General features: G+C 54.8%; 1 protein-coding gene across 1 annotated transcript; it reads left to right on the forward strand.

The window, feature by feature from the left end:
* Positions 1–3,191: 3,191 nt before the first annotated feature.
* On the forward strand, positions 3,192–13,515 carry IRF5 (interferon regulatory factor 5). The gene is made up of 8 exons (XM_075557726.1): positions 3,192–3,386; positions 9,779–9,968; positions 10,343–10,407; positions 10,767–10,800; positions 10,972–11,229; positions 11,684–12,076; positions 12,171–12,289; positions 12,818–13,515. The coding sequence occupies exons 1-8, from the start codon at positions 3,192–3,194 to the stop codon at positions 13,061–13,063; spliced, it is 1,500 nt and encodes a 499-aa protein (XP_075413841.1). The 3' UTR covers positions 13,064–13,515.
* The last annotated feature ends 375 nt before the right edge of the window (positions 13,516–13,890 follow it).

Here is a 13,890-nt window from a genome sequence, read left to right on the forward strand (position 1 = left end):
AGAGAGACGGGCGTGGCCACGGTGCGGCAGGAGATGGTGTCACCTGCGCTCCCACCTCCCGCGCCTTGGTCGCTCCGCCCCGGCGCGGGCCCCCAGGGGGCTTTCTTGGGAGCAGTAGGGAACCCAGGCTGCGGAGCAGCTCCGGAGACCGATCCTAAGCCTGCGCCCCGGTGCGGCTTGCCCCTCGGGCTGATCCGGGAGGGTGGCTTTGCAGGCGCGGGCGCGCGGGCGGAGCCTGGGGGTGCGGCCGCGGGTTCACCCTGCGGAATGAGCAGCCGGACCAGAAAGGACTCAGGCGGGGCTGGTGGAGGAAGTGAGAGGCCTTGAGAGGGGCAGTGGCAGAGCGAGGCCGAGTCCCCACCCTTTATATGTCTGCCCTTGGGTGCTTGGTTGAGGGGTTTCCCCGCTGGAGGCTTGCAGAGTTTGGGGAAAGCACCTTTTCCCCCCAAAGACCCTACCTTTGGGGTTTCCCCTTATCCTGACCTTCCCACAACCTGCCCTATTCTGTGGAGAGAGCCTTCGACCTGCCTGGCTTGTGGGGCAGTAGCTGGTAGGGTATGAGTAGCTTGGCCAAGGTGTGCCCAGCTAGGAGGGCTGGGAGGGGTCCGGGAGCGCTTGGACTGGGTGTGGGGCATCTAGAAACACCTAGGACAGACAGAGAACCCCTTGCCGGCTCCTGGGTCTTGGTTTGTGGAGGGGAGGCCCTGTGAGCTAGACACATCCTGGAGTTTGCGTCTGTGCCCCCCTTCTCCCCGCCCACTGTGGAGTTTGCACAGGGCTCCTAGACCTCTGCCAGGGTCTCCCTACTCCAGCAACCCACACCTGTAGGTGCTTCCATGGAAGTTGTAGAGCCGCTACTGGCTTCCCCATCCCAGGACTCAAATCCCCAGTTCCTGTTGCCAAACTTTGATCTCAGCTGCCAAAACCCTTCCTGAGCTGCCTGAGGTTGTCAGGTGCTCAAGGGCAGAGCTGGGGGCCAGGAAGTGTGTTTCACACTGGACTTTCTGGGGGCCCCCTAGGGGCCTGGGTCTTTCCTGGTTTCTTAAATATCTGATTGTTTCATACTTGAATAAACACTTTGCAAATTGGGGGAGATTGGTTGTTTGTAATTGGAGGGAAAGTGGGTGCTTTTGGGGAATATATGGTATCGTGGACCTGGTTCCAGGCTGCACCCCCTTCTGTGAATCTGTGTCAGCAGACCCTCTCTGGGCACTGGCAGGACTGGCCTTTCTCCATCACGCCCCCAGGCTGCCAGAGCGCTCATCTCAAAACCTGGCTCTGGATGATGGCTGGCCTCTGGCCCGCTTCTTCCTGAGCCTGGGCAGTATCAGAGTCAGTCTTCCTGGGCTGCCCCGCTGCCCCAGGCCTCCCCTTGCCCACAGCTGTTGGCCCATGTGTGTGCACCCATGTGCAAACCTGTACGCCTGTTTGCATCCACTCTGTGTTCACAGAACTCCGTGATGATCCCACCCGCCCCCAGCTTGGCCAGAAAAGAGGGGTGACTCTCAACCTCTATCCTAGGACCAAGGCCTGGGGGACGAGGGGGGAGTGTGGGGGTGCTATCTAGTGTGAAAGGAGCCTAGGTGGTGTAGTGGGTTAATATTGGGCTGCTAACCACTAGATCAGTCCTTCAAAACCGCCAACTGCTCCTTGGGACAAAGACGAGGCTAGTTTCTACTTATGTAAAGAGTTGACAGTTCAAACCCACCAGCCGCTCCAAGGGAGAAGCAACCAGGCAGTCAGCGTCCACAAAGAGCCACAGCCTCAAACGTCACGGAACAGTTCCACTCTGTCCCACGGGGTCGCTATGAGTTGGAATGACTCAGTGACAGCGAGTTGGGGTTTTGGGGACCCGGTGTAACCAATCACACGCAGCATAATGATGGCAGGCTGGCGGGTGGGGAGTGGCTACGTGGGTAGGAAAGTCTGAAATTAGTCTCCCCCCCCCCACTCCCCTCACCAAGGGTTTCCGTGTGGCCCGCCCACAGCACCTCACAGTCACTACTGGTTTCTGAAGTGTCCACTCTGGCCACTTTCATTTCCCCCGGAGCTGGGTGGAAGCTGGTGCTGAAAGGGGAACTGAACCCCCAAGCTTTGGGGCCTGAGGGCAGGGTGGGAGCTTCCTTCCTGTCTGAGCCCCCAGCTGGAGGAGCTAGTCAGACCCTGACCCACTGAGAGGTAGACACAGAGCTGTGGAGAGGCCCTAGGGGAGTCTCCTTCCTGGGGCAGCACTGGGCAGGGGAAACTGAGGCTTCATGCTCCCAGGCTGAAGTAGACCTGGAATGACAGAGGGAGGGGGTCCTCGCCTGAGCGGCCATCCTGGCTTACTTCCCAGGGAGCTATGTAGTTTTGGCCTCAGGCAACTTCCCAATCTGTGGCTGGGAGCCTCTCATGGTGCCCTGAGAGAGTTCTTGTCTCCTGTCTCAGTGGGAAGTGTCACAGTGTGCACTCTAAACCCTTGTCAGGCCGCTATGCCCCCACCTGCCCCCACCCGGGTCTTCCCTTCTGGCGGGCGGGGGGGGGGCATTGAGTCTCTGTTGTAACTTGCTAGGAGCCCACAGGTCGCTTCTGACTCCTAGTGACCTTAGGCACAACCAAACTGGAAGCATCTAACTCCTAGTTCTAAGTCTTCTGTTGGCCTATCACAAGGCAGGGTGCCCAGCAGTGGGCAGGTGAATGGAGTGTAGGTTCTGGGGGAGCTGCCCTCCCCATCACCTTGGCTCCAAGCAGCACACCTCCCTTCCCATGGGCCTGTGCTTAATCAGGGACAAAGTGGGAGGAACGCACAGTCCCTTGGGGGCAGCTCTGTGCCTGTGAGGACACATCCCTGCATGCCCAGCACTCATTCAGGTGGGCCCACCCTCTGGAATGAGCCAGTTGAGGGCAGTTCTCAGGAGAAGGGGGCTTTCATTCTGCCCCATCAGCAGCCAACCCTCAGAGCAGTGGGGAATTGACCCCAGGCAGAGAGGGTGCCTGGGCAGGAACCTGGAAGAAGTACCCACAACAGCAGCAATCACCCCTACCCACACCCACCCCACCCCCACCCTGGCCTCCCGGCAAAGCCAAAGCACAGACTCGGATGGTTAGGAGAGAGAGCCAGCCTTGACCACCAGGACACGTTAGATCTCCAGCACCCAGATCCACTGATGTCACCCATCTTTTTTCCCGACCCACCTGCAGAGTCCATTACCATGAACCAGCCTGCCCCCGGGGTGCCCCCCGTGCCCCGCCGGGTGCGGCTGAAGCCCTGGCTGGTGGCCCAGGTGAACAGCTGCCAGTACCCAGGCCTTCAGTGGGTCAACGGGGAGAGAAAATTCTTCTACATTCCCTGGCGCCACGCCACACGGCACGGCCCCAGCCAGGATGGGGACAACACCATCTTTAAGGTAAGCCTGGAGGCGCCCCTGCCAAGGCCGGGTCAGCTGCAGGTGGGCTGGGGTCTGGGCCGAAGGGGTACCGGCCTAACCACAGGATGGGTACACCTTCTCTAAACCTGCTGCTCAAGCCGGCGGGGACCTGACTGTGACTCCTCCTTCCCCACTGCCTGACTTGTTGCCACTTGTCCTTATCACACACGAGGTGTGTAAGAACTGATTCACCAAAAGACAGCAAGCCAGAATCAGAACTCTCAAGGGTAACCTGTGCGGGACACACTGTTACTGCCATCTGCTTACATCGTCAGCTTTCTGCCCGTGGGTGCATGAAATCCCAACATGGAGTCAAGCCATCTATCCGGTTTTCTAGCCTGTGTGTTCCACCCTGTCTCAGGAACAGAAGGAGCCCTGGTAACGTAGTAGGTGAAGAGTTGGGTTGTTAACCACTAGATCAGCCGTTCGAAACCACCAGCTGCTCTTTGGGACAAAGACGAGGCTAGGTTCTACTTCTGTAGAGAGTTACTGTCTCGGAAACCCACAGGGGCCGTTCTGCCCTGTCCTAGAAGGGCACTATGAGTCAGAATCAATTAGAGGGCAGCGAATTTGGTGTTCTGATATCATGAATAGCAGTTGCTGCCAGATTGGCTCCAACTCATGCTGATCCTCACTGAGCCAGCATAGAGTTGTGCAGAGTAGAACACACAATTGCTGAGTTTGGGGGAAGTGGATTGCCAGGCCTTTCTCCCAAGGCACTGGGGTGTGAATTCTTGGTGAGGAGCCGCGCCTGTGTAAAATGGCATTTGAGAGCCATCAACAGCTCCAACAAGCCAAGAATGGTTACTGGGAGGCAGAGGTCAACCATGCACCTCCCCCAAATATTTTACCATTCCCATCACCAGCAGTTCCTCCATGGCACTCTATTTCTCTGCTGAGTTTGATGATTTGTTGCAATGGCCACACAGAGCTCAAAGACAATACTCACAATTATAGAACTTATTAGGCAAGTGATAGATTCTAATTCAGGATCAGGAAAGACTCAGGATACAGTTCTTCCGTTAGGACAGCTTCTCAGGCATGTCTGAAAGTAGGCTTCTCCCTGGCCCTTTTGGTCCTCTGTCCTTTGGTCCCTGGGGAGTGGGGGGTTCGTATCAAAAGGAGACCACCCACAGGCTTCTTGGGCTAGCAGGCCTCTGCCCTGCTCAGGCAATTGTTACAAAGCTCTTTTACAGATTGTTACAATTGTTACAAAGCTCTGGTAAGTGCCCTAAGCCGTGCCCCTTGACCAGCAAGCTCCTGGCCTAAAGATGCTCAGCTCTTGCTCTGTGGCTCAGCTCATTCACTGCAACCCCTCTCGAAGCCCTCCACACGGTCTCCTGCTGGTCCCCTGGGCCCAGGAGGGTCCAGCACAGGTCCCCCCCCACCCCCGGTCCAAAGGACAGGCTCTGCTCTCATATCTTCTCCTGGCCTTAATGAGGTTTCCTCTTTCGACCTCTGAGAAGGCCCATTGTAAGCCTCCCTAGGGGCAAAACTGACCCGTCCCCTCCGTAGGGTTCCATACCCTTAATGGCACAGGTCCACCATGCAAAGCTGCCATGCCCTTTGTATTTTTAGCAAGCCATCCAATCCCCCTTGGGGGGGGGTGCTTATTTGCATCGTCCCACCCAATCAGTTGGTGGGAGTTAAAGAGACCATGGGGAGAAAGGATGCATACAAGGGACCCCCTTGTACTGCACATGGTGACTGTCTGTGCCACCCCGAGGCTCCACAGTGTGGTCACCAAGCCACCAGGCTTGGGACATATTGGTCACTTTAAACGTGACACTTTCTAACTCCCACGCCCCAAGAACTGACAGGATAAGGAAGAACTGTCATCTCAGGCTGTCATCTAGACAAAAGCGGACCACCTCATTGTTCCCTTGTGCGGCAGGAGGTGGGTGGGAACCAATGATTTTTGTTTGTTTGTTTGCTGGGAGTGCTTTATCCTCGTACCTCCAGGGGTCCTCTGCACCCCAATAATCCCCTCCCGCTTGTTCCCGGAGTGACAAAGGGGCATCAGAGGGAAGGCAGATGTTGTTTTTTTAAGCTTTAGCCACATACTTCTTAATCTTTGCACTCGATTTCTACCTTTTTTGAAGTGCTTTAAAAACTGTTATTCCTTATTTCTGAATCAGCCGCACAATCACACAGCTCAAGATGGAAAAGCTGTGCAGTGGTTGACAGGGGAGATGCTCTCCTTCCCCCGCCCCCACCTCCTTGGAGGGGGTTGCTGCTACTAACTTAACAACCCCTGAGAGATTTTTGTACAAACATATGTACACACACACACCCAAACACACACACACAGACACTTCTCCTCTCCCTATTTTTGAGAAAAGGGTAGATATATATGCCCTGCTGTGCACCAAATACATCTTTTTTTTCTCTCACCAAATGCATCTTTTAAACAGTTTTATTTACATAGAATTCACCTATCATACAATTCATATTAAGAAGAGTTGCCCAATCATCACCACAATGAATTTTAGAGCAGTGTTTTCTTTCTAGTATTCATTGTGATTAATTCTCCATTTCCTCCCAGCCTCCCCTGCCAGGTCGTCCGTCCCCGACTTCATACACATACACAGAAAAGCAAGCAAAGACAAAACAGAACAAAGAAACCCGGCAACGATAGCAAAGTAAAACAGCAGAACCTCCATGGAAAGGCAGAAAATATTAAGCACTAGAACAAAGTTAAAATAGGTCAAAGGGGAGATCAAATGATAAGATGTTGAACTTGAACCTGACTGCATCTGCAGAAATCCACTTTCTAATGCATTCTGTATGATAGCAAGGCAATTCACACCCCTGATCTATGCGCATTCCCCTTCACTTAAAAAAAAAATCTGAAACCACTTTAAAATGAGTTCACAGGGGAGGTATATATCCCCCTCTGCACCTGATATGTCTTTATTTAAAAAATAACACCATGCTTCTGGTGAAAGTTTACATGGTGAAATCGGGATTTTCACAAGGGATCAAACCAGACTCACCCCCACCAAGTGGATGTCAGTGAACCTATGGGTCAGGGTGGAACTGCCCCCTGTGAGTTTCCAAGACTGAGACTCTTCACTGGAGTACAGCGTCCTGCCCTCCTGGTGGTGTCAATGGCTCACCTTGGGGCAAGCAGCCCAACGCATCACCACTTACACCCCAGGGCTCTCCACGGGTCCAGGGTCTCTTTCACTGAACTCTGGTCTTTCCATTCCCCGGGCTCTGGTCTCCCTGCCTCCTTACTGATTCATCTTGGCTTCAGAGTCGACATTGATCTTTTTGGTCTCTTACTGGTGATTTTTAAGCAGGGCACCAGTCTTACAGGCAATCTCCATTGTTTCATATAACACTCTTATTTTTGCCAAAAGGTGACTTCAAGGGATAGTTTTGATTCAACATTGGAAAAAAAAAAGAGTGTCTCAGGACAGTAGGCTCAGAGGATCCTTTAGTCTCAACTGGTTCAGTAAGTCTGGATTTTTAAAACGTTGAGTTCTTTTCTGTAGTCCTCCTCCCCCCACGTGTCCCCATTCTGTCAGGGACTACCTACACTGTAGCCCTGGTCGGAACAGTCGGGAGTGGTGGCTAGGCACTATCTAGTTCTTCTGTTCTCAGTGTAGATAAGCCCATCACTTACGTAGGCTATTAGACCTGGAGAAGCGTGTCTTCTCTGCTACTTTGGTTTCCTTCATTTTCTTGTTCCTGATGTGTACCTAATATTTCCTGAAGATCGCTCCATGCCAGTATTAAAAAACCTTTGTTTTTCTTCTGTCCGGTATTGTTTGATGGTTTAGTCCATTCATAATCTAACCAGCCCCCTATGGATGGGCATATAGGTTGTTTGGATCATTTACTGCATGGAGCCTTGGTGGCACAGTGGTTACAAGTTGGGCATGAACCACAAGATCAGCAGTTCAAAACCACCAGCCGCTCTGTGGGAGAAAAATGAAGCTTACTACTTTCATTAAGATTTACAGTTCTGCTCTGTCCTATAGGGTTGCCGTGAGTCAGAATGGACTCAATAGCCGTGAGTTTAAAAGGGGCCCTGGTTGCGTAGTGAGTTATACGTGGGGCTGCTCACCGTAAGGTCAGCAGTTCGAATCCACCCTGTGCTCCTTGGGACAGAGATGAGGTTTCCTACTCCGTTAAGTTTTACAGTCTCTGTATGCCTGATACTATGCTCATAATAGGCCACATTGGTCCAAGTTTCTGTACTCCCCCCTGGGGACCCAGGCTATGTGCCACAGAACACTGGGACACTGAACCCTGGATCTTCAAAGTGCACAGCACACTCCAGAGGCCATTCCAGAGGGATGCATCGCGGAAACCCCACGAGGTGAACTAGGTTCTAAGTCAAACATACCTGTAACCAAAGGACTTAAGACTGAAACTACATGGTATGTGAAGGAGCATAAGACAGCTGGCTGTCGGTAGGTGGAGTAACATTTGGTTACGACTTCAATGACCTCTTTGCTGTATGAAGATATGTCTTATTCTGGCAGACCAGTGCCTGACATTGCCAGTGAATGATATTTTAAGTTTTGCCTGACCACCAACTCCCATTGTTTGTGAAAATAGCGTCCAGTCGTGTAAGGACTTATTGTACAGGCCAGCAATCCATTGATTGCAATTTCTGGTTAGCCTACACTTGTTCAATCTCCCTTTTCTCAACAGTGTTGCACAATGATTACCATGGGCTAATCGATGACACCATAAACACAAAGTCCTTATGCTCCAGGGAGATGATCAATACGATTCCGCCTCATAAAAAACACGGATGTCTTTAAGGTGAACCAAAGGCAGATCAAAAACACAGATTCAAGAATGGATTTGGGGCTAGCACTTAATCCTAACCCCAATCTAAGAACAATTAGTTCTTAAGACATAGTCCTGCTCAATACTCGCCCTCATGAAGGAAACACAGAAGATACGGGTGCTAGAGCAACACGTGCTGAAGAAATTAGAGGGTGCCCAGCTACTAGACAGAATAATGTCTAGAGTCTTAAAGGTTTGCGTTCAAAGTCATCTAAGTCAGACGTCAACTAAGCCTCCATGGAAAAAAATCCCACCAGTATCTGTGATCCAAGAACTGTAAATTAAATCATCTAAATCCGAAGGAGGGAACATTAGAATTTAAACTTGAGAGTCTGAAGGCTGTGGATGACAATGGAAGCCAAACATACATTTGCAGGATCCACCGGATCCACAGCCTCCCGTGATTTTCCTGTAACCATAATTCCAAAAAGAAAAATAAAATCACACTCTCTGCTCAGTCTTTCTCCAGAGGGGCTGTTGGTGGTTTTGAACTGCTGACCATGCGACTCGCAGCCCAACTCATAACCACTTGATAACCATAATTGAGGGGTGAGCATTACCTGGCTAGAGATGACTGTACAACTATAATAGATTAAAGTGATAGATCTGACTTGAATGCTTAAAATTTGGTCATTTGATCTCCATTTCAATACACTTTGTACTTGATCTGGTTTTTAATATTTTCTGTTATTTTTCCACACTGACGTGCCTGTTGTATTTAGTCATTGTGGGTAGCCTTCTTGACCCTCTGTTATGTATTTTTCTGGGTTTGGGTCTGTGGAACCCAGGGTGGGTGAATTTATAGAGACAACAACTAGCACATCAGTTCCTGGGGGTATGGGTGGGTGGATAAAGGGGAGCTGATATCAAGGAGTACAAGGAGGAGGGAATTGTTTTGAGAGTGATTGTGGCAGCGATTGTGCGACACTGCTCAATACGACTGAACTATGGGATGATCCGATGTGTGGATTAGGCCCTAATTAAGTAGTTTGGCAAGAAGATTTAGTCTTAGGAGCCCCCAGAGGCCGTTCTGCTCTGCCCTGTAGGGTCACTGTGAGTCGGAATGGACTTGCTTTCAGGGAGGGATGGAGTCTGTGTACGCAGTTTTGCTGGATGTTTGCGTAGCTGTCGGAGACTCCCTGGCGGGGAGCCCGTGGGCGCCTGCAGTCCTGCCACCGCCACCACGTGGCCCTCAGTAATAATCCCAGCACCAGAGCTGCTGCACCCCTCCTGTACTGCCCTCTGCGTTGGGCCACGCAAATGACTAAGCTTTGGCAGGCAGCGGGCTTGGCGGGCACAGCCCTTTTCCACACCCCACGCTCCGGTCCGCGGTCCTCCTTACACGCAGCTGTTGGGTCGCCAGAAGCAGTGGATTCAAAGGTTTGCAAAGCCCATCTGCGTTCTGGCTCACTGGAGGTCTGCGAGCTGGGGATCCACCGACCAACAACCTGCGTCAGGGCCTCTGGGGGGCCCGCAGGGCTCAGGGGTTGCTGAATTGACTGGACTGGGCCCCGTGAGGGTGGGCCAGGTTCCCAGTTGTCCCTGCCTCCCTTCCTGCCCAGGCCTGGGCCCAGGAGACGGGCAAGTACACGGAGGGGGTGGACGAGGCAGACCCTGCCAAGTGGAAGGCCAACCTGCGCTGCGCCCTGAACAAGAGCCGCGACTTCCGCCTCATCTACGACGGGCCCCGAGACATGCCGCCCCAGCCCTACAAGATCTACGAGGTCTGCTCCAACGGCCCCGCGCCCACAGGTAGTGTGCCAGGAGGCCAGGCCATAGTGGGGGACGTGTCTGCCGGACTCCTGGCCATGGCCAGGGAAGGGGTCCTTTGTGGCCTCAGACCACAGCTGACCTTCTCACGCTGCTCTCGTCCTTGGTGCCCCGAGGGCTGTCCAAAGATCTGGGATGTCAGGAGGGGTGGCTGGGTCTCTCCCTGTGGTCTCTGAAGATGGACAGTCTTGGAAATTCCGTGGAGCTGGTCTGCTCTGTCCCAGAGTCACTCTCAGTGGCGGTAGGTAAGGGGCAGCCCGGCAGGAGCTGCAGGGTGCCTCTCAGGCTGCCCAGATAGCTCCCTGGGCCCTCCTCCCCCCCTGCTGATGCCTGAGTCTCTCTGCCTTACTCTGCAGAAACCCAGCCCAGTGAGGACTACTCGGTGGGGGCAGGAGAGGAGGAGGAGGAGGAAGAGGAAGAGGTACGAAGGGGCTGGAAGCAGCTGCTTCACTGGGTGGTTGGGTAGATTTCTGCCTGGGGCTCCTTTCTGAGCTTTCCTCCCCGGAGGACTTCAGATGGGAGGGACAGAGCCACCACTTTGACAACCCAGTTTTTCCATGACAACCATCCTCCTCCTAGTCTGCAGAAGGCAAGTGAGGATGGGGCACTGGTGCTTCAATGCTACCCAGACAGGCTGGGGCTGGGGCTGGGGCTGGGGTCAGGCCCTGCTGCGCTGGAGGCTGGGGCCTGCTGGTGCTCTTGAGGGCAACTTCTTCCTTCTCAAATGACTCCTCTTCTTTCCTGCCCCTGCGGTCTCGACCTCTGCCTCCTTCCCATCAGCTCCAGAGGATGCTACCAAGCCTGAGCCTTACAGGTGGGCCTGGAGGGGAAGGGGCGGCAGGGGGTGAGGGGGAGAGGGAAGGGGGATAGTAATGAGGGACTGGGAGTGGGTGAAGGGAGGCTAGGGAGAGGCCCAGGGCTGGGAACAGGTGATGTGGGAGAAGGTTCTAGATGTGGCGGCATAAATGGCTTGTTCTCCCTGCAGAAGCAGTGCAGCCTGGTCCTCCCATGGGATCTTATTCGGTGCCCAAAGAGGAGCTCAAGTGGCCCCCTGCTCTCCAGCCGGGTCCTCCTGCTCCAGATCCTGCCCTCCTGGTCCCTCCCCCTGGCAACCCTGCTGGCTTTGGGGAGCTGTTGCCCGAGGTCCTGCTAAACCTGGAGACTGGGCCCCTGGCCGCCAGCCTGCCCCCGGCCCCAGAACAATTCCTGCCCGACCTGCTGATCAGCCCCCATATGCTGCCTTGTAAGGACTTGGTGGGGTGGGGGTTACACTGGGCAGGCGGGACTGGGGGGTCGGGGGTGGGGAAGGCACTTCCTGAACCCTGGAGGGTGGTGAAGCAGGATTTGAACTAGTTACTTCCGTTCTGACCCCTGCTGGGCATCTATCCCAAGTAGACTGGATCCAAATTTATTTTAACCAGAGCTGGGTCTGTTCTGTTCCCAGGTGAATTGGAGTCACCTGGGCATCTTGTTAAAGTGGAGATGTCTGGTGGCAGAAACCCAGTGGGGGGAGGGAGGAGGGGTGAAACCACTGAAGCCACGTGCAGGGGAAAGAGCAGACATTCAGGGGTCCCTCCTTTGGGTGGGTGAAGTGTGTGTAAGCGGGAGAGCTGTGGGCCGGCGGGCAGGGGGCGGCCGGTGGTGGTCAGAGGCCCGGAGGGCTCAGGTGTGGCGGCCGGCTGGCCCTCTGCCCGCAGTGACCGATCTGGAGATCAGATTCCAGTATCGCGGCAGGCCGCCCCGGGCCCTCACCATCAGCAACCCCCACGGCTGCCGGCTCTTCTACAGCCAGCTGGAGGCGACGCAGGAGCAGGTGGAGCTCTTCGGCCCCGTGAGCCTGGAGCAGGTGCGCTTCCCCAGCCCTGAGGACATCCCCAGCGATAAGCAGCGCTTCTACACCAACCAGCTGCTGGACGTGCTGGACCGCGGGCTCCTCCTGCAGCTGCAGGGCCAGGACCTGTACGCCGTGCGCCTGTGCCAGTGCAAGGTCTTCTGGAGTGGGCCCTGCGCCCCCGCCCAGGGCGCACGCCCCAACCCCATCCAGCGGGAAGTGAAGATCAAGCTCTTCAGCCTGGAACAGTTCCTGCATGGTGAGGCGCTCCCCGTGGCCCCCCCTCCCCCGCCCCGCGTGCCCACCCTCCACATGCCGGGCTAGCCTCTGACCCTATCCTGACCCTGCTGCAGAGCTCATCCTGTTCCAGAAGGGCCAGACAGACACCCCGCCGCCCTTTGAGATCTTCTTCTGCTTCGGGGAGGAGTGGCCCGACCGCAAACCCCGCGAGAAGAAGCTCATCACTGTCCAGGTCTGCGGACACCCCGGCTTGCGTGTGGGGGACCCCGGAGTACTCCTGAAGGAGGGGCAGCCTTTGTGCCCCTCCTTCCCAGTGTAGGCCCTGGGTTTGGCGACTGGTTAGAGGGTTCAGCTCAGCTGCTAACTCACAGGTTGAAGGGGCTGAGTCACCGCTCTGAAGGCCTCAGGGGAGGCCTACCTTTGGAAAGGTCACAGCCCTTGAAGCCCAGGGAGCAGCACTGGCCTACTCTGACGACCCACAGGGGAGTTGCCATAAACCACACTCACTGCCTCTGGGTTGATTCAGACTCACTAAGGGGGACCCGACAGATTCCAGGGTTCCAGACTTAAATCTTTATGGGAGCAGTTTCTCTCCCTCTGAGCAGCTGGTGGGCTTGAACCACTGACCTTGGGGTGAGAAGCCCACCACCTAACCCACAGCGCCACCAGGACACCTTAGAGTAGCGCTAGACGTTGGCTTTTTGTATCAGGGTTTGGGCAGCTCCACCCAACCCTTCCTGTCTGCTCTCCCCACCCACAGGTGGTGCCCGTGGCAGCCCGGCTGCTGCTGGAGATGTTCTCCGGGGAGCTTTCCTGGTCTGCTGACAGTATCCGGCTGCAGATCTCAAACCCAGACCTCAAAGACCGCATGGTGGAACAGTTTAAGGAGCTCCACCACCTCTGGCAGGCCCAGCAGCGTGTGCAGCCCGCAGCCCAGGCCCCTCCTGGACCAAACCTCGGTGCTGACCAGGGCCCCTGGCCCATGCACCCAGTTGCCATGCAGTAGTGAGGCTGTGGACTGTGCCTGCCCAGCCTTCCTGGTGGCGGAGGGCTGAGTCAGTGAGCATCTGGCTGACAGCAGGGCTTCAGCTCTGGGTCCCCTGGAAGTGGATTTGAGCCAAGGAGTTTGAAGAACGACGGGATCCTGAGACACTCCCTCCTGGAGCTTGGCTTTGTCTCCAGGGTCCAGTCTTCCCCAGGCCTGCCTTTCCTAGGCCCATCAAGAGATGAACTCCAAGCAACAAGGGGCTGGAGGGACACTGGCCATCCCAGAGTGGCTGCCCCCATTTCCTACAGCTGCTTGAGCCAAGGAGTGCTGTGAGCCCAGTCCCTGCCTTCAGTGGGTTCTCTGTTAAGGCATGGGCCTGATTTGGGGGTTCCCTAGTTTGAGCCTCACTTCCTCATCTTAAAGCTTCCGGAGACAGGTATGGGCTCTAAGGTATCACATTGGATCTCAAAAGGCTGCCAGCTGTCCCCTTCTTGACCGCTCAAGAACCTAGGGCAGAAAGTGGAATTTGATATATTTTTGGATTAATAAATGTTAAAAACAGATCTAGCCCTTTTTCTCAGCCCTACCAATTGTTCTACCAGACCTTATTTCTGATATCCGTTGTCCCTGTCTCCAGGAACTGTCTTCATCCCAGGTTACTGGCCTCCTCCCCAAACCCCCTCTCGACTGGTGTGGCTTCCGGAAGGCTGGCTGGAGCACAAGCATGAACCTCGACTTGTCCAAGCAGAACTGGTCTTCCAGCAACCTGTGTGCATCAGCAGTCTGACGGCGCTGTGCAGGAACGTTTTGTCGCACAGATCCCAACTACAATCCTGCAGCTTTCG

This window comes from Tenrec ecaudatus, chromosome 9 (assembly GCF_050624435.1).
Source record: "Tenrec ecaudatus isolate mTenEca1 chromosome 9, mTenEca1.hap1, whole genome shotgun sequence".
Taxonomy (NCBI): Eukaryota; Metazoa; Chordata; class Mammalia; order Afrosoricida; family Tenrecidae; genus Tenrec; species Tenrec ecaudatus.

What these genes read in the sequence shown, in the direction of transcription:
- IRF5 (XM_075557726.1), top strand. Translation starts at nt 3,192, where the DNA reads ATGAACCAGCCTGCCCCCGGGGTGCCCCCCGTGCCCCGCCGGGTGCGG. An exon ending in ACCAAGCCTGAGCCTTACAG is followed by an intron (nt 10,801 to 10,971) that starts GTGGGCCTGGAG and finishes TTCTCCCTGCAG; the next exon opens with AAGCAGTGCAGCCTGGTCCT. An exon ending in AGAAGCTCATCACTGTCCAG is followed by an intron (nt 12,290 to 12,817) that starts GTCTGCGGACAC and finishes CCCCACCCACAG; the next exon opens with GTGGTGCCCGTGGCAGCCCG.